This window comes from Monodon monoceros, unplaced genomic scaffold, assembly GCF_005190385.1.
Source record: "Monodon monoceros isolate NGI ecotype Baffin Bay Population unplaced genomic scaffold, NGI_Narwhal_1 Super_Scaffold_9, whole genome shotgun sequence".
NCBI classification, from domain to species: Eukaryota; Metazoa; Chordata; class Mammalia; order Artiodactyla; family Monodontidae; genus Monodon; species Monodon monoceros.
The window spans coordinates 22,323,253-22,343,470 of NW_021703786.1; the positions used below are offsets into that span (position 1 = coordinate 22,323,253).

The 20,218-nt window shown below is 38.6% G+C and overlaps 1 protein-coding gene across 3 annotated transcripts in view; it reads left to right on the forward strand.

The window, feature by feature from the left end:
* Positions 1 to 20,218, forward strand: part of TANC2 (tetratricopeptide repeat, ankyrin repeat and coiled-coil containing 2) — a 348,234-nt gene that overhangs the window by 87,115 nt on the left and 240,901 nt on the right. For all 3 annotated transcript variants that reach the window (XM_029212661.1, XM_029212662.1, XM_029212663.1), the window contains exon 3: positions 866 to 937. In XM_029212661.1, the coding sequence (XP_029068494.1) occupies positions 866 to 937 (72 nt within the window). The remainder of the gene's footprint in view (positions 1 to 865; positions 938 to 20,218) is intronic.

Below are 20,218 nucleotides of genomic sequence, written 5' to 3' on the forward strand. Positions count from 1 at the left end.
TAACTATATATATTACACATACATAGCCGCTTCTTTTCCCTCTGGAAAGCTTTCTTGAATTATTGTCTTTCAGTATTTGTTCTATTCTCTCACTTTGGTTTTCTTCTTCAGGGACTCCTATGTTTATCCTTATGCTGGATCTTCTTTGCCTATCTCCAATATTTATCCCCTTCTTACAGATCCTTTTTAATCTATTTCTTCTTTTTAAAAAATTTGTTAAAGATTTTCTTCCATCTTACCTTCTATTTCTTTTAAGACCTTTTGTGTTTGTTTGCTCTTGTATTTCTTATAGTTTTCATTACTGAAATGATTTTTGTTTGATTTCTCATTATTTCTTGGTTTCTGCCTCCTCATTTCTGAGTTTTTCTGATTCTGATTTATATTGCTTTTTCATGTATTATGTAATTTTCCCATTATCTCTCATAAAACATGTAAATGTAAATTTTATTAGAGTAAAATATATAGCCCTAAGGATTATTTGACATACTTTAGATTAAATAAGCAGCTGTAATTAATTTAGACATTGCTTTAAATCAAGGCTTTTAAATTGAAATTCTGTGAATGAACTTCAGAGTAGATAACATTGCTTTATTATATGCAAAGTAGGGTGTATATGTATGGGGGTAGGGAAAGAACACCTTCACTTTCTTTAGACTTTCAGAGAGGAGTGTAAACCATCCCCACAAAAATAAGGGTAAGGACCTTTGCTTTGTGTATGAAAAATCCTCAAATATTTTAATGATTGAGCTTATAAGAAATGAAAACAAATGATAGATATAGTAGTGTTAAGATATAGATGTCGCCAGGGATGATATTACATCAATTTCATTATCTATTCGCTTATGATCGCTCTAATTTTATGCAGATGGAGGGAACGAGGAAGCACCGGATCGAAGACAGTCAAGTGTAGACTCTCGCCAAAGCCGCTCTGGGCAAGGTAAATTTTCCTCAAATTTATTATTAAATTAAAAAGAATAGATACCAGCTATTCCTTTCCAGTACTTAATCTGAGGACTGGGGTTTTCACTGGGTCAAGTTTAGATATTCTCATTTCTCATTTAGGAGTTCAGATGTTACAATCTAATTAGTTCCATATGATAATCATCTATTCAGGATAAAAGAAAATGAGAAATGGTCTCTTTTTTAACGATATTAAGGTTTTAAGTAATTTTGGAGCATTGTGGTATATGTCTGGATATCACTTTTGGAATATAACCAAAAGTAAATTTTTAGCAGTAACGTTTGTTGCAAGTATCATCACACTGGCTTTTAAAAGTTCATCAATGCAATATTTGTTGTCTTAGCTGTCTCAGAAGAAATGGGTTTTGTTTATAATTATTACCTAAAATTAAGATCTTCTTACTTATTTTCCTTTTCTATTTAAAATTTATTACCATAGGCTTTTGACTGGTTTTTTTGAAGTGACCACTTCAAAACTAGGTTAAAGTATTCTCCACCAGTGGATTTTCAGATAGGCCTTCCCTAAGGAACATTTAAATTTGCAGGACTAGCACCTCCACATTTTTCTTTATAGTACTTATCACCTTTATATTTGTTTTCTCTATCCAAAACTAGAATGAATGTTTCATGATTGCAGAGATTTTTGGTTTTCTTTGTTCACTGCTGCATTTCCAGTGCCAAGAATAAGTACCTGGTATATACAATAATAGTTACTGAATAAATACTGTTGGATGAATGAAGTCATCTCTAAGAGAGTGAGAGTTAGGAACCCAGACTGATTAAAATACTGCAAAATTTCAAGCAGTCATTACTGAGTTTAGTTTTTTGAGAGTATTTACAAATAAAATAAAGCCTTAGATATACAAATGTGTGATGTTTTAATCCTGTAGAAGCTCCTGGTTCATTTATTCTATAATTCTGTTCCCTTTTTTCTCCAACTTTGCTCTTCCCAAGTTTTAGAGTTGTACTATTTTTAATACAGTTGTTTGTTGCAGAATAAAAAGTAGAATAATATATGCAGGTTGATTTGGAAATTTAAACTTACACTAGTACTTTTAATCATTTTTAAATAATATGCATGTATTATAAGTGTCAGAAATTTGTATAAGTTTTCACTTTTTCATGTTTTACATGTATTTTGATATAAAAAAGAAATTAAGAGAAAAACTGAATTGTAATATATAACTATATCAAATCAACACATTGTACACCTTAAACTTATATAATGTTTTATGTCAGTTATATCTCAGTAAACCTTGGTGGCGAGGAAAGAAAGAAAATGAGTTTACGTGTTTAAAATCCTTGTTGGGCTACACCCCGCAAGCCTGCATGCCCTGTACTTGCCCATCCTCAAGACAGAAGAAAGAGCCCAGAGTCAGCAACAGAGACATCAGTGGTTTAATGGATATGAGAATCTTACATGTCTGAAGCAAGGTCCTGTGTGCAGCAGACAGTGGGCAGGATATGGCAGCAGTCTTCACTCCTGGGAGAGGGGATGGGTGGAGGTGTTTACCAGTTATAGGGGGAATTGATGTCAGGTTGGCTCATCGGTTACCAGGGAAACCAGTAGAGGAGCACACCCCTCACTGCCCCTTTGATAAGTTATCGTGGTGGAGATGTTCTGATCTGAAGATTAGACCAGGCATTTACTGATTAGGCTCTATGATTAAGAGGGAAGGTCAGTCATGTGAGTAGGGTGTAGGTGAAGCAGGGGCTGGTGAACAGGGCATGTAGAGAGAGCAAGAGAACAGCCACCTTGGGTGCCCTCATCATATAACCCTAAAAACAAAATTAGTACAAATTAATAGAAAAATAATTATACTAATTTTTATTAAAGTTTAATTTTATTTAGTGTCACAGATATAGATGTGGGAGATTATTAATTTACCTTGTGCCCTCTGAATTATGTCAGTTGAAATATTTTTCAAATCAATGAGTATGATTGAATTTTAGTAACAAAAGCTGAACTTAACAGCAAAATCAGTGATTTTCATGATCTGAGCACAGCTGCCTGATCTCAGAACTCATCAGGACTGATCTCAATTAGAAGTCATCAGGAACTGTATCATTATGAGAGTTAACTGATATAAAAGCATGTTTCTCACCTTCTTAGAGAGTTTATTTGTAATACAGTAAGTCCCCTACATACGAATAACTTCAAGTTGCAAACTTTCAAAGATGCGAACATGTGTTCGCATGTCCACTCACGTAAGTTTGTTCACATCTGACGTATATTGTCACGTACGTGCATCCTCTACAAGTGGTTGTGCTTTTGTGTACTTTACTGTATAGAGTACAGTAGTACAGTATCTTTATTTCTTTATTTCAAGCCCAGGATGTCTGGAAGCAAGCATAAAAGCAGCAGTGTATAGCCAACTGTGTTGGTTGTGTTGGACTTTCGAACAAATTGGACTTCCGAACACGCTCTTGTAACAGAACTCGTTCGTATGTAGGGGACTTACTGTATCTTTTTATTCAAAAGACAGAAATAAAAATACAAAGCCATCTGTAATGAGTTGGAATGAATGAGAATCCATATTATCAGGAATAAAGAGATAGGATGAATACATACTTCTACTTTTTCTCCTTTCAGAAACCTGCTAAAAGATCAGTAAAGGGGAATTAGAGAGGAGACAAAATCAACACAATTTTAGAAACTAGGAAGTATATGAATAATTGTAGACTGGATGCTAAACTCAGTAGCAGAGAAAATCAAGAAAATAATCTGATTTACCCTCCAAAAGACTAAAAAAACTCAAGAATGGCAGCATGTGGAAGTGGAAGTGAAAGGAGGATTGGTTGAAAGTCAGTCGAAGAAGCCCTTGGTTCCTGGGACCTCCTTCTCAAAATTAGCTAACCAGTTAGCTTGACAAGTGCCCAGCTCTTCACCCCTAACTTTGGCAAAGGCCAGAAATTTATTCTTTGGAGAGAGCAAAAGTAGAGACTCTCTCTAGAGCAGAAGACACCAGGCATAGTTTAGGGCAGGAGTCCCATACTGAAAATAACCTTTTAGTCCTTTCTCCTAACTATGAGCAGCTGACCAAGGATTACTGGATATTTGAGGAAGCCCTGTAATGTATGAAAGGTAGAGATTAAAATAAACAGGATAGAGCAACTGAGAACAGATCTTTTGCAGAGGAAAATAACAACCATTATAAACAACTTCAGGGAAATAAGAGAAAATAATATAGCCATGAAATAAGGAGTTACTGTAAAAGAGTTATAATTCTGATTTTTAAAAGAGGCTCTTAGACATTAAAATTCTGATAGCAGAGATCAAAAAAGCTTTGTAGAATTACTTAGAAAATTAATGTTGAAGAAATCTGTGAAAAAGTCGAGCAAAAGAACAGATGTTACAGAAGAGAAGTGAGGAGTATTAAGAAACTTACAGGGGCAGTCCAGGAATTTCAGTATTCAAATAATAGTAGTTGGGACTTCCCTGGTGGCGCAGTGGTTAAGAATCTGCCTGCCAGTGCAGGGGACACGGGTTCGAGCCCTGGTCTGGGAGGATCCCACATGCTGTGGAGCAGCTGAGCCCGTGCACCACAGCTACTAAGCCTGCACTCTAGAGCCTGTGTGCCACAGCTACTGAAGCCTGCGTGCCTAGATCCCGTGCTCCGCAACAAGAGAAACCACACAATGAGAAGCTCACGCTCTGCAACGAAGAGTAGTCCCCGCTCACTACAACTAGAGAAAGCCCGCATGCAGCAACAAAGACCCAACGCAGCCAAAAATAAATTAATTAATTAATTAAAAAAAGAAAAACAACACCAGTAGTTCCCAGAAGAAACAGAGAAAATGGGGAAGAAACCATCAACAAAATGATTCAAGAAAACTTTCTTGGACTAAAGAACATGAGTTTCTGGTTCAAAAGGCTTACTGAGTACTCATTACAATGGATGAATATAAACACAAACTAAGACACATCGTGGTGAAATTTCAAATCACTGGGTGAAACAGAAGGTCTTTTCATGCTTTCAGAGAGGGAAAAAAATGTGTCAAAGTAACAGGAATCAGTTGGCTTTGGACTTCTTAATGGTAGCGTTAGATACTAAATGAGAAATGGAGCATCACCTTCAAAATTCTGAGGGAAAATAATTTCAACCCCTTTGTATTTCATATGCATTGAAACTATTAATCAGGTATAAGAGTTAAATTAAGATGTTTTAAGACATGTAAGGTTTTTTGTTTGTTTTTTTGATTTGTTTATTTGTTTGTTTGCCTACCTTGTACCCTTTCTTAGAAATCTGTTGGAGAATGTGATCCATCAAAATGAGAAAGTCAGCCAAATAAAAAAGGGAAATGTTACAAGAAATAGGAAATTTAACAAAAGAGAAGGGTAAAGAAATCTTCAGCATACAATGAAAAGACAGGGTTGGAGGGTAAACAGACCAGATTGGAGTAGGTTAGAAGCTTCCAGAAGAGCCATTCTCAGGAAAATGAAATTGGTAGAAATCTGATGCATTTAATTATCTTTAGAAAAGTTTTAAGTAATTGATGAAAGGCTTAGGGTTGAATTGGTGATAACTACATAAAGTAGTAAGTGAAAAAAGATCTAAACTCAAATAAAAGCAAGTACTGTGTGAAAGGAGATGTTAGAATAAGTTCTCAGTCCTTGGGGTAGTGTCTGGAGTAGCTGAAGTTCATGTCAGTCACCTCCAGTGGTAAACCATATCAGTTTTCTCCAGTGTGGTACAAATATTTTTATTATTTGATTTGGACCATTATGCTTGAGCAGTAGTGCTCTAAAGCGGGGTGAGCAAATCTGGCCTGTGTGGCCTGCTTTTGTACAGTTGATAGATTTGATTTGCTAGGACAGTTTTAATTATTTTTGTATCTGTGTTCATGTGGGATATTGGCCTTTAATTTTCCTGTCTTAGGATGTCTTTGTCTGATTTTTGTATCAGGGTACTCCTGGTCTCATAGAATCAGTTGAAAGTTGAGAGATATTTCTCCCTCTTCAATTTCCTGGAGTATTTTTTATAGAATTGGTATTATTTCATTCATAAATGTTTGATAGAATTTCCCAGGGAGGCATCTGGGCCTGGAATTTTCATTGTGGGAAAGTTTTAAAATATAAATTAAATTTCTTTACTAAATATAGGACTATTCAAATTAACTCCTCCTTCTTGGACTATTCAAATTAACTCCTCAAAAAAACCCATTTTTTTTTGTTTTTGTTTTTTTGCGGTATGTGCGCCTCTCACTGTTGTGGCCTCTCCCGTTGCGGAGCACAGGCTCCGGACGCGCAGGCTCAGCAGCCGTGGCTCACGGACCTACCCGCTCCGCAGCATGTGGGATCTTCCCGGACCGGGGCATGAACCCATGTCCCCTGCATCAGCAGGTGGACTCTAAACCACTGTGCCACCAGGGAAGCCTGAGTAACCTTTTTAAATCTATAGAATCTGTAATGGTGTCACCTCTCCTCATTCCTAATATGGTTAATTTGAGTATTCTTTCTCCTTGTCTTGATCATTCTGGATAGAGATATATCAATTTTATTGATCTTAAAGAATCAGTTTCAGTTTTCATTTATTTTCTGTATTGCTTTCCTGTTTTCTATTTTATCAGTTTCTTCTTTGCTCTTTATTATTTCCTTACCTCTGCCTGCTTTGGGTTGAATTTTCTCTTCTATTTCTAGCTTCTTAAGGTAGAAGCTAAGATCACTGATATTGGAACTTTCTTTTCTAATACAGGAATTTTAGTGCTATAAATTTCCCTCTATGTACTGACTTAGCTGCATTTCACAGACTTCGATGAGTAATGCTTTTCATTTATTTCAAAATACTGCCTAATTCCCCTTTTGGTTTCTTCTTTAACCCATGTGTTATTTAGAAGTGTGTTGATGTAGTTTTCAAACATTTGAGAATTTTCCAGATACCTCCTCATATTAATTTCTAGTGTAATTTTGCTGTGGCCAAAGAACACATATTCTGAGTTAGATCACGTTTTATTGAGATATGTTTTATGGCCCAGGAAATTATCTATCTTAAATGTTCTGTGTGCACTTAAAATATGTGTATTAGGCTCTTTGGGGGTGGAAGGCTCTACGAATATTAGTCTGGTTGAGTTAATTGATAGTGTTGTTCAAGTCTTCTATATCTTTGCTGATTTTATGTCTGTTCATTCTGTCAGTTATTAAAAGAGGAATATTGAAATCTCAGACCGTAAGTGTGGATTTATCTATTTCCCCTTGCAGTTCTACCACATTGCTCATACCACTGATCCTCTGGTCAGAAAGGATTCCCCTTCCTCAGAGATTTAAGTATCCCCTACAGCTGCCATTACTGAAATAGTCTTACCTATAGGCGGGGCTGGAAGAGGAAGGTAAAAAGAGAAAAAAGCCAGATCTTCCCACTCTCACAGTCCTATATGGACTGTCCCCCCCCCACTGCCCCATTTATACTCTCTAATCAGAAAGAGAAGACTTGTATCTGTTTGACTCTGGTGTGCCAATCCAGGATTTGGATTTCCTTTGAGTTCAGGCTGGGAGTTCGGTGACATTAAAAAACAACAGGAAATGCATCACTGAATTGGTTGTCTTTCAAGTTCTGGTTTCCTTCCACAATTTGCCTGCTGCTGTTTAGTTTTCAGAGTCCTCAGATTGCTGCTCCATCATTCTTTCCAGGGTTTTCAGTTACATTCATGGGTTTTAGTTATATTCAGTTAACACAGAGTGTGCTTACTCCATTTTAAACCAGAACCAGAGCCCTTCCATTTTTTTAAAAAATAGATTGATTTATTTTGGCCACGTTGGGTCTTCGTTGCTGCACGTGGGCTTTCTCTAGTTGCGGCAAGCAGGGGCTACCCTTCGTGGTGGTGTGCAGGCTTCTCATTGTGGTGGCTTCTCTTGTTGCAGAGCAGGGGCTCTAGGCGCGTGGGCTTCAGTAGTTGCAGCACGTGGGCTCGGTGGTTGTGGCTTGTGGGCTGTAGAGTGCAGGCTCAGTAGTTGTGGCTGGCTTAGTTGCTCCATGGCATGTGGGATCTTCCCAGACCAGGGATCGAACCCATGTCCCCTGCACTGGCAGGCAGATCCTTTTTTTTTTTTTTTTTTTTTTTTTTTTTGGCGGTATGTGGGCCTCTCACTGCTGTGGCCTCTCCCGTTGCGGAGCACAGGCTCCAGACCTGCAGGCTCAGCGGCCATGGCTCACGGGCCTAGCCGCTCCGCGGCATGTGGGATCCTCCTGGACCAGGGCATGAACCTGTGTACCCTGCATCGGCAGGCAGACTCTCAACCACTGCGCCACCAGGGAAGCCCCTGGCAGGTGGATTCTTAACCACTGTGCCACCAGGGAAGTCCCTTTCCATTTTATTATATTTTGTGTTGGCCTGTCTGGAGGGTAACATTCAAAATATTTAATAATTAATATGCCAGAAATATCAACCAACCAGAACAGATGCCAGCCTGTTCAGAACAAACATTATCTTTAAACAACTGATATGCCTGTAGAGGGCCATAATGCTTGACAATCTGCCCTGCCTGACTGTGGATATAGTTGCTATTTAATGTCCCTTCTCAGTAATAATGGCAGACACGTAAGGTAAGGTGTCTGGTGAGGTGTGTTAATCTTTGGGCATGAGGGCTCTCTCCTGTGTGTTAACTAACTAGTTTGGCCTCTGATCTGTCTTTCAGATGCAGTGGATTCTGACTCACACATACCCACACTCATTACTTTGGTTTAGGGGCAAAGACCTCTGATGTCATCTGCTTATCAAATGTAGGAGATGGGAGATGGCCTGACTGCTTGGACTGAAACAGATCCCATGCCACTCATTAAGATTGCTGCCCCTGAGAACTTCCTGTTCCTTGCATCTCTTGCTTCTGTGGTTAAAACAGACCTGGAAACACTCTCATCTTTTACAGTTATCCTCCTACACATGCTGTGGGCTATAATTTCCTCCCTCCAGTTGCATCTAGTTTCTGTCTTCCATGGATTTCTTAACATTCCTCCTCCATTATTGGCTTTTTGTTCTGTTTTATAATGCTTTAAGAATTTGTTCTTTTTAAGATATATTTTCTATCATTTCGCCACCACCTATATTGTTGTCATTTTAGTCTGAACTACCATCGTTTCTTTCCTTTACTACTATTATAGTGTCCTAACTTATTATTTCCATTCTTGCCAATATATAATCTATTGTCCATTTGATAGCTATACTGCTCTAGTTAAAACAAATCAAATCGTATATTTCCCCAAACTTGAAAAAAACATTCTCCAGTGGCTTCCTATCACATTCAGAATAAATTCCAAAGTCTTTATCATTCCCTATATGACCCTGCCTAAGCTACCCTTTTCCTAATACTTTATGTCCTCCCACTCCCTTCATTATCCACTTCGTTTCATCTGTGCTGGCCTTTTTGCTTAAACATGTTAAAGAGTGTTTTCTTTGAAGGGCTTGTACATTTGTTCTTTCTTGACTAAAGGACTGTAGATTTCTTCTTAAGTGAGAGAGGCCGCCTCTCTGACCACCTAAACACCCAGCTCTAACCTTCATAATTGCCACTACTTTACTTGTTCATTGTTGTCTCAACTACCAGAAAACTGGTTTCATTTGAGTGGAGACTTCGTCTTATTCACCACTCTAGCCTTAGAACACTTGCATATAAAATTTTTTCAGTATTTGTTGAATGAAGGAATGAACAAATATCTAGCACTTAGTGTGCATGGGAAAGTATGTGGATGTGCCCAGGTCACATATTGATCCAATATTCACTTATGTTATTTACGTAACTGAAAAAGTAAAGCCGCAGTGTGAGGAATTTGTTGGATGTATGTAGTTTGTCAGACTATCAACTATCTATTGATTTGTGAATTGAGGCTCTTGAAATAAGACTGTAAAACTGATTGTGACAGTTTAACCTAGTATAGCCTTTTAAGGTTGGGTGGTTATTTTCTGCTTTCCAGCGTAGCATTTTGTATATTATTGGGTTATATTATATACTACATTTGGTCTTATTTGTCTGTTGGATCTCTATTTTTCTTAGTAATCTAGGAGTTCATTAATGGTAGGATCTTAGCATCTAGCACAGTACCAATGTCTTGCATTTAGGCCATCGAATTGATGAAGGAAGCTTATCAATTCTAGGAATTCTGGTTCTGTGTTTCAGGAATCATGGGGTACTTCATCAGAATTGTTTTTTTTATTGTACTAGCTTCATTTTCTGAATCAAATGATTTTTCATTAGAGGTCATCTGTACATAAGCCGACTTACTGCTTCTAGATGCTAAATAGGTGCATGAGCTAATGTAATATGGCTGAAACCCAGTTTTGATTTACTCCTGCAAAGATAGCGTTATGCAGGCATTAGACTCTGATATATAAGATGTGTATTGGTATAATAATGCCTATGATCAGTTCATGCTGGAAGACTGGGAAATTGTACAGTATTTGACTTTGTGTGATTCCCATTATTTGTATCTGGTTTCATTTGATTATGGCATGCTGGTGTATCTATAGTAATAATGTACTAAATTTTCAAATATGCTATCTCCTGGTTCTTTTTCTTTCCTTATAAACATATGAAATATTTCGTAGAAATGAGATGTTCATGTGCTTGAAACGTATACAAATTATCTTTAGTCTGGTGACGATGATTTCTTTATTAAACCCAGAGTGTTTTATTATATAGAATGATAAGGAAAATTATCTCAATATTCAGTATATCATTTCTTTATCTCAGTGTAAGAGTATATCTGGCATAGTGGCATCACTAATGTACAGGATTATTTTGTTGTTATAGTACTTTCTCCTTCTGATAAAAATTATTTAGCTTTCAACATAGATTGCTTTAGGAATAAAGAAAAAAATTTTAATAATACATATGTGCCAGGCTCTGAGCTAGGTGCTTTCACAAAATCCTCATTTAATTCTCAGAATAATGCTGTGAAGTATTATTTTCAGTCAGAAAATATTTCAGGCTTTACACTAATCTATGCCAAAAGTTTCAAATCAGCCTTGTTGGTAGCACATATTTAGAATCTTTCCATTCTTATATTTAAAACACAAATTTGTTGGTGGTTGGACCAACAGAGTTGAAAAGATCTGACCTTAAATGACAAATCCCTCTGAAGTGTCTTTATTTCTTGTCATATGTTTCTTCTGAGATTTAACTTCTTGTTGATAATTCTTTGTGTAACACTCTTTTTTCCAAAAAATTAAACTTGAAATTGGCCCTCTAGCCAACAATTTCTTATTATCTTAGGGTGCTAGGGGTATGTCAGAATGTGTTTATATATTTCAGTTACACTTTATATTTTTTAATGTGAGTTATAATAATTGTATTAAGTAAAAAATTACTTTTACCAAACAATGTAGACATTTAAAAAGGATATGTTAGGGCTTCTTCCTCTTCCACTCCCCTAAAGTAACTAGTATTAATTGTATTCAGTCTGTATCCTTCCATGTTTTCCGCTACACTCATACTGGCACATGCATGGATGTGTTTGTGTGTGTATTACTTTGAAGATTTTAAAAAATAAAATGCATTTTTTTGTTTTTGTTTTTTTGCGGTACGCGGGCCTATCACTGCCGTGTCCTCTCCCGTTGCGGAGCACAGGCTCCAGACGCGCAGGCTCAGCGGCCATGGCTCACGGGCCTAGCCGCTCCGCAGCATGCGGGATCTTCCCGGACCGGGGCACGAACCCGTGTCCCCTGCATCGGCAGGCGGACTCTCAACCACTGCGGCACCAGGGAAGCCCTAAAATGCAGTTTTAATTCTCTTCTCCCTCAGCTAACAGTGTAGCATGGCCATCCCTCCAGGAACATACTTAAATTCTAATTTCTTAAAATCTGTATAATCCTCCTTAGCTAAGTAATCCATAATTTATTCCACCATTTCCTCATCAATGAGTGTTCAGATTTTCAAAGTGATTCATAATAATTTACTTAGTAATATCTTAAACTCTAGGAATATGCAACCCTAATCATGTTTTGTGTCAGAACATATTAAGTATCCTACTTGGTATTATGATAATTGGACTAGTTAACACTAGAAGGCTTGTAGAAGCCACTCCTTGCTTATCCATATTTATGAATGAAACGGAATAAAAGCATGGGAACTAAAAAGGTTGGAAAAGGTATGTTGGACATTTAGAAAGATTCTGATTTAAAATATTTTTATCTGAATTCTTCTCGCAAGAGATAAAAATGACAAAAACCTCTTTGAAAAACTTCATAAGTTTTATTGAAGGGTCATAAAGAGTTGGATAACAAAGGATGAGGAAGGAACCTATTAGTGAAGCCTAGGGTAAAATTATTATCTAATAAATACATTTTGTGTTTTGTTTTGTTTGAGGACCAGGCTGGATTTAATAAATTTTATTCCTAGTGAAAGATTGAAGAGCTGCTTCCCACAAGGGGGCAGACTAAGACAGTCTGAAATCCTTGACACTATAAACAATATTTATTTTACATTCATAATTCATTTACTAAGAAGGAAGGGGAAGTCACCAGGGACTAGAAATGAATAGAGAGACAACTGACCAACCATCGCATGAATGGTACCGTATGTTGGGGGCATCCACCTGCCTCTTCCCCAGTGCATGCGCAAACTTTTGGCAGGTTGGACACTCAGCTGTGGCTGTAGTCAGGTTGGCCTCGGTGAGCAGAAGCCCAGCTGAGCCCATGTATAAATTGCATCCTGCTACCATGGCCTCTTTGTTAATGAGCCCACTGGGCAAAGATAGAATGGCTGGGTAAAGAGACGGGCTTAGTCCTCCAAACTGGTCATCTTATCTACGGGGTTATTAAGCACGTTCTCTGTAGAGTTTGCCCTTTGGTAAGCATTCACATGGGACATAAATTGCTTCATATTCTGTGCCCTTTCAAAGAGGTCTGTCCATATACCTTATCCCCAGATTTCCTTGTCACCAGCTCTCTAATTATTCCTTCCAAATCTCTGAATATCCAGTCGTACCATTAAACACTGTCCTTGAGTCAGTATAGAACAGTATCTCTGTCATCTCTCCTTCCAGGCAAAATGAACAACTAGGTACCCTGTTCATACTTCTGGCCCTGGAAGGGTTTCCCTTCACCACTGTCCTTCAGGACCCCAGAATGGGGCTCTAGTATTGGTGTCATCTGCATGTTATCATGCAGAGATATCAGTAAACAAGATTAATTTTTTTCCCCCTCAGTGAGATGGTCATAGAGAATTCTCCATGAGATAAAATATATCCAGATTGAGAGAAAAGAAGCAATATAGCAGGAATTAGGAACCTTGGGCATCTGGGCCACTTGCTTATGCAAATTATTTATACCTTCAGGACCTGCTCAAGCCTGATCTCATGTACATCCCTTCCTTCTGATGATGAAGTGCTTCAGTGCACACCCAACCATATTGCTTTGTTGGTCCAACAAAACTTAGTTCATGATGGACTGCCCAGGTCACATGGTAACATGGTGGCCCATGATCAAGCATTCATTCTAAGGCCCTGTGGTAAGCCAAAAGCTGTTTTTCGAAAAAGGGTGATAGTTATTTGTACCGGATGACATAGCTTTTTTACAGAATGCTGGAGATCTGGCCTGAGATTCACCTAAAGTTGTGCAATAACCGTTCAAGATCCCTATCTAGCACAGATACGTCAAGCAACATTGGATCTAGTGGGTTATATAATCCAAGTGGCAAAGCAGCTTTCACAGCAGCCCATGTGTTGCAGAGCCTTCATTTGTTGTGGGCCTCTCTCACATCCAGCAGTCTTGGTAAATGGTTCATAGTTGCATACCCAAATGAGGAACAGATTGCTTCAAAAATCCAAGGAGGTCTACTGGGCATTGCACTTCTTTCTCAGTATTAAGAGAGAGTAGGTGCAGCAACTTTATCACCTTGGAAGGGATATCTTGAATTGCTCAAGACCATAGGGCTCACAGAAATTTTACCAGTGTGGAAGACCTGTGAATTTGTGTGGAATTGATTTCCCACCCTCTGGAGTGCATATATTTTACCACAGTATTTAGATCAGTTGCTGCTTCTTGTTCACCAAGTCTAATCAGCATGAAATTGTTAGTGTAGTAGACCAGCATGGTGCCCTTAGAATGGAAAGGCAGTTAAGGCCCCTGTGGATTAGATTATTCCTAAGACCAGGAGAATTAATAGCAGGTAGGCCAGTGAAAATGTATAGCTAACCCTGACAGCTGAATGCTTACAGCTTACGATGATCTCATTCTCAGGTCTGTAGCTGCAGACCTGGTACCAGGGATATGTTGATTTGCTTTAGCAAGAAAACCACATCTAAAGCAGCAGCAGCAGTGGGATACACAACCTGAATAAGTTACAAAAATCCATTGGCATTCTCTAAGGTTTGTCTTTCTTCTGCTTAGGCCATATCGATGAGTTGAATGGGAATGTGGTAAGAGTCATCACTCTAGGATCTTTCCAGTATTTAGTGATTGGATCATACTTTTTGCCTTATATTCTAGAAACTAAATGAACTTGATTCTGGACATAGGTGTAAAGCTTTACTGTGCAATACAGTAGTTATTGACCACTTGAAATGTGACTGGTCCAAAAGGAGATGTGTTGTATGTGTAAACTACACACTAGATTTTGAAATTTTCTGTCTTCCCATTCATTCAATAATGTTTGCCTTTACTTATTATTATTATTTCTTTTAATTTTTTAAATTTTTTATTTTTTGCGGTACGCCGGCCTCTCACTGTTGTGGCCTCTCCCATTGAGGAGCACAGGCCCCGGACGCGCAGGCTCAGCAGCCATGGCTCACGGGCCCAGCTGCTCCGCGGCATGTGGGATCTTCCCTGACTGGGGCACAAACCCGTGTCCCCTGCATCAGCAGGCAGACTCTCAACCACTGTGCCACCAGGGAAGCCCGCCTTTACTTATTGAAGCATTGTTGTAATAGTTGCTTTAAGGTCTTTGGTGTTTAATTCTAATATCTGTATAATCTTGGGAGTAACATCTGTTGACTTTTCCTTCTCATGTTGAGATTTCCCTGTTTCTTCATATGCCATATTATTTTGGATTATATCTTGGACATTTTGAATATTATGATATGAGACCCTAGGTTTTATTTAAGTTCTAAGGAGAAGGTTGATTGTGTGTGTGTGTGTGTGTGTGTGTGTGTGTGTGTGTATGTATGTCAGTGGCTAGTCAACCAGATTATGTTCAGGAAACAGATTCCTACCTGCATTCTCGGGGCTCTAGTTCCAACGTCAGTTCGGTTTTCTGAGCATTTCTATTTAGACCATTTCCATGTGTGGGACCCAGTATCCATTCTGGGACCAGAGTGGTAGTAAGTATGTCTTGTTGCTCTGTTCTTAAAGCCTATGGTATGGATGTTTAGGGTCACATCCATGCACGCAGAGCTCAGAGGTGAGCCCTGAAGTTCATATACAACTCTATGGGATTGTTTGCTTGATATACCTCCACACCCCAATCTTACCAACATTTTCCAGCTCTCAGACTCTCCCTTGCCAGTAGTCTGGCTAAAAAACAGGGACTCTAGTTTCCCTGTTCCACTGTTCAATTCCTACAACTGTGTCTGTATCCAAGTCAAGTGATAAGAGGACAGAGAAATAAAAAGCAGTGAGGATTTGCCTCACACTCTTGGGATTGCAATTCCTGGGGTCAGAAAAAAGGGTTCACTTCTCCCAGGGTTTTAGGTACCTGCCCAGTCACCACTACCATCTCTCTGCTGCTACTGCCATAGAATTGGCTGGAGACCAGGATAGAAGAGAAGGGAAAAAGGAGGGATTTCCCCTAGTTTCCAGACTAGCAAGGGCCCCCTTCCCTGTTCCTCACTAGAAAGGGAGGGATTTTCTTGGAGCTTTTTCTTACCCGGTGTACACTTCTCAGTTTTGGGCTGCCTTTGAGTCCAGGTGAGGCAATACCTGAGAAAAAACATGGCAAACTCACCACCACTTCAATGGAACTTCACATTCTGTGCTGCTTTTCCAATCTGCCTGCTACTGTTTATTTTCATAGTCTTCAGATATGTATTCTACCCATTCTTTTTGGATGGTTTTTGGTTATAGATTTATTTGTTTTAAAAAATAGATTTTCGGGCTTCCCTGGTGGCACAGTGGTTGAGAGTCCGCCTGCCGATGCAGGGGACACGGGTTTGTGCCCCGGTCGGGGAGGATCCCATATGCCGCGGAGCAGCTGGACCCGTGAGCCGTGGCCGCTGGGCCTGTGCGTCCGGAGCCTGTGCTCCGCAACGGGAGAGGCCACAACAGTGAGAGGCCCGCGTACAGCAAAAAAAAAAAAAAAAAAAAAATAGATTTTCTATTTTAGAGTAGTTTTAGGTTCACAGCAAAATTGAGTGGAAAGTACAGAGTTTCTATATATGCCTCTTGCACCCACACACCCACAGCCTCCCCCGCTGTTAACATCCCAGCACCACAGTGGTACATTTGTTAAAATAGATGAAGCGACATTGACACATCATTATCACCCAAAGTTCACAGTTTACATTAGGGTTCACTCTTTTTCGTTAGGGTTCACTCTTTTTTTTTTTTTTTTTTAAGGAAGCCTTTCATTTTTATTTAAAAAAATATATTTTTTTAATTAATTTTATTTTTTGGCTGCGTTGGGTCTTCATTGCTGCACGCGGGCTTTCTCTAGTTGCGGCAAGGGGAGGCTACTCTTCATTGCAGTGCGCGGGCTTCTCGTGGTGGTGGCTTCTCTTGTTGTGGAGCACAGGCTCTAGACACGCGGGCTTCAATAGTTGTGGCACGTGGGCTCAGTAGTTGTGGCTTGTGGGCTCTAGAGCGCAGGCTCACTAGTTGTAGCTCACGGGCTTAGTTGTTCCGCAGCAGGTGGGATCTTCCTGGACCAGGGCTCAAACCCGTGTCCCCTGCATTGACAGGTGGATTCTTAACCACTGTGCCACCAGGGAAGTCCCTAGGGTTCACTCTTGATGTTGTACATTCTATGATTTTGACAAATGTATAATGACATATACCTACTATTATAGTATCATGTAGAATAGCTTCACTGCCCTAAAAATCCTCTATACTCTAAATGTTCATTCTTCCCTCCCTACAATCCCTGGAAACCACTGATCTTTTTACTGTTTCCATTGTTTTGCCTGTTTCAGAATGTCATATAGTTGGAATCATACAGTATGTACCCTTTTCCGATTGGCTTCTTTCACTTAGTAATACACATTTAAGGTTCCTCCATGACATCTCATGACTTGATAGCTCATTTCTTTTTAGTGCTGAATAATATTCTGTTGTTTGGATGTGCCAGTTTATCCATTCACTGAAGCACACCTTGGTTGCTTCCAGGTTTTGACAGTTGTGAATAAAGCTGCCGTTAATATCCATGTGCAGGTTTTTGTATGGATATAAGTTTTCAGCTCATTTGGGTAAATGCCAAGGAGCATGACTGCTGGATTGTAAGGTAAGAGTGTGTTTAGTTTTGTAAGAAGCTGCCAAATTGTCTTCCAAAGTGGCTGTACCATTTTTCATTCCCACCAGCAATGAACGAGCGATCCGGTTGCTCCACATCCTTACCAGCATTTGGTGGTGTCAGTGCTTTGGATTTTGGCCATTCTAATAAGTGTGCAGTGGTACCTTGAGTTGTTTTAATTTGCAGTTCTCTAATGACATATATTGAATGTCTTCTTCGTATACTTATTTGCTGCTTTAGTGAGGTGTCCAGGTCTTTTCCCATGTTTTAATTTTTTTTCTTATCATTGAGTTTGTATACTTTGGATATATCTTAAAATATTTTCTCTCAGTATGAGGCTTGTGTTCTCACATTCTTGACAGTGTCTTTCGTAGAGCAGACATTTTAAATTTTAATGAAGTCTAGATCATCAGTTATTGCTTTCGTGGATCATGCCTTCAAGGTTATCCAGATTTTCCATGTGATGTTCTAGGAGTTTTATACCTTTGCGTATTACATTTAAGTGTGTGATCCATTTTGAGTTAATTTTTTATGAAGGGTGTAAGGTCTGTGTCTAGATTTATTGTTTTGGAGGTGGATGTCCAGTTGTCTAAGGATCATTTGTTGAAAAGACTATCTTTTCTCCAGTGTACTGCGTTTGCTCCTTTGGCTATATTTATGTGGGTCTATTTCTGGGCTTTCTGTTCTGTTCCATTGATTTGTCTGTCTGTCCTTTCATCAGTACCACACTGCCTTGATTACTGTAGCTTTATAGTACATCTTGAAGTTCAGTAGTGTCAGTCCTCCATCTTTGTTCTTCCCCTTCAAATATTGAGTTGGGTATTCTGGGTGTTTTGCCTCTCCATATAAATTTTAGAATCAGTTTTTCTTTCTTATTTATTTAATTTTTATGGCTGCATCTGGTCATAGTTGTGGCACATGGGATCTTCGTCGAGGCATGCAGGATCATTCGTTGTGGCACATGGGCTCTTTGTTGCTGTGCACGGGCTTCTCTCTAGTTGTGGCACGTGGGTTTTCTGTCTCTACTTGCGGCACGCAGGCTTCAGAGCACGTGGGCTCTTTAGTTTGCAGCACGTGGGCTCTCTAGTTGAGGCGTACAAGCTCAGTAGTTGTGGCACATGGAATTAGTTGCCCCGCAGCGTCGTGTGTGGGATCTTAGTTCCCCGACCTGGGATCAAACCTGCGTCCCCTGCATTGTAAGGTGGATTCTTTACCACTGGACCACCAGGGAAGTCCCTAGAATCAGTTTTTCAATATCAACAAATATTGATTGGGTTTGCATTAAGTCTGCTAGATCAGTTTGGGGAGAATTGACATTTTGACAGTATTGATGCTTTGTATCCATGAACATGGAGTTTTTCTCCATTTATTTAGATCTTTGACTTCTTTCATCACAGTTTTGTAGTCTTCCTCATATAGATCTTCTATATATTTTGTTAGAATTATACCTAAGTATTTCATTTTTTTAATTCACAGTTTTATAATTCCAACATCTTTGCCATATCTGAGGCTGGTTCTGATGCATGCACTGTCTCTTCATACTGTTTTTTGTTTATTTGTTTGTTTTTTTAACTTTTAGTATGCCATGTAAGTTTCTGCTGAAAGGTGACTATGGTGTACTGGATAAAATGAACTGCGGCAAATAGTAATGTAATTTTAAGGTGGGAGTGGGGTGGGAAGCATTCTGTAGTCCTATGATTAGGTCTCAGTCTTTTGGTGAGCCTGTGCCCCTGGACTGTGAACTTTACCAGTGCCTCTGAGTTGTTGTGTTCCATTGATTTTGTGTCCATTCTTTTACCAATACCACATACTGTCTGGATTACAGTAACTTCACATTAGTCTTGAAATGAGGTGCTGTGAGACTCCAAACTTTGATTTTACTGTTCAAAATTATTTTATCTATCCTAGTCCCTTTGTTTTTACATGAGTTTAAAATCAGCTTTTTGATTTCTACCAAAATAATTGACTGCTGGATTTTCATTAGGATTGCTTTAAACCTATAGATCACTTTGAGACCTAGCATCCTAAAATCTTCAGATCCATGAACAGGTCAATAGTGTATCTCTCCATTTAGGTCTTTGATGTCTTTCATCAGTGTTTTGTAGTTTTCAGCACACAAATATTGTACATATATGGTTAGATTTCTTCCTAATTATTTCATGTTTTTAATGGTGCTATTTTGGTGTTACTGGTTTAAATTTTTTAAAATTTTCTGCATATTCATTGCTGGAAATTTGCTTCTTGTATACGGACTCTGTAATCTTTGAGTTTGCCTAACTCACTTGTTTTTTTCTAGTGGATTTTTTTCTAGATTACTTAAAATTTTCTGCATAGGCAGGCATGCTGTCTGATTACATGACCCTGTACTAGCTATTACACTTCTCTTGGCCTGTTTCCTGCCTGATATTATGGACACGTTATGGGACTATTACTGAGTCACAGAGTGCTGTAAGTTAAAATGATATTTGGAATAATTTCAGGCAAAACCCCTTTGTTTCTGAAATATGTAAAAGCCCTTTGACTTTAGGGACTAGTTTATCACCATGCTCTGTTTTTTTTGTTTCTCTGTGTACTTTTTAAAAATAACTTTTAGTAACATATAAACTGGAAAATTCATAAGTAATGTATACAGTTTAATGAATTATCATGCTAGAGGCTTTTGATTTATAAGTTTTATTTGTGGTTATTTATGTAAGTTGAAAAATTAGAAGGCAGTTCTGTAGAATAGGTATGGCCTTCAGCTAAAGAATTTCTTTATTAACTTGAACTTTAATATCTCGTAATCATCTGTACTAAATATAAGACTTAGGACTGAAATTTTTATTGAGTCATAATTACTCCTAACATTTCTTTAGTGTCCATATACTTGATATCCCTGTGCTATCT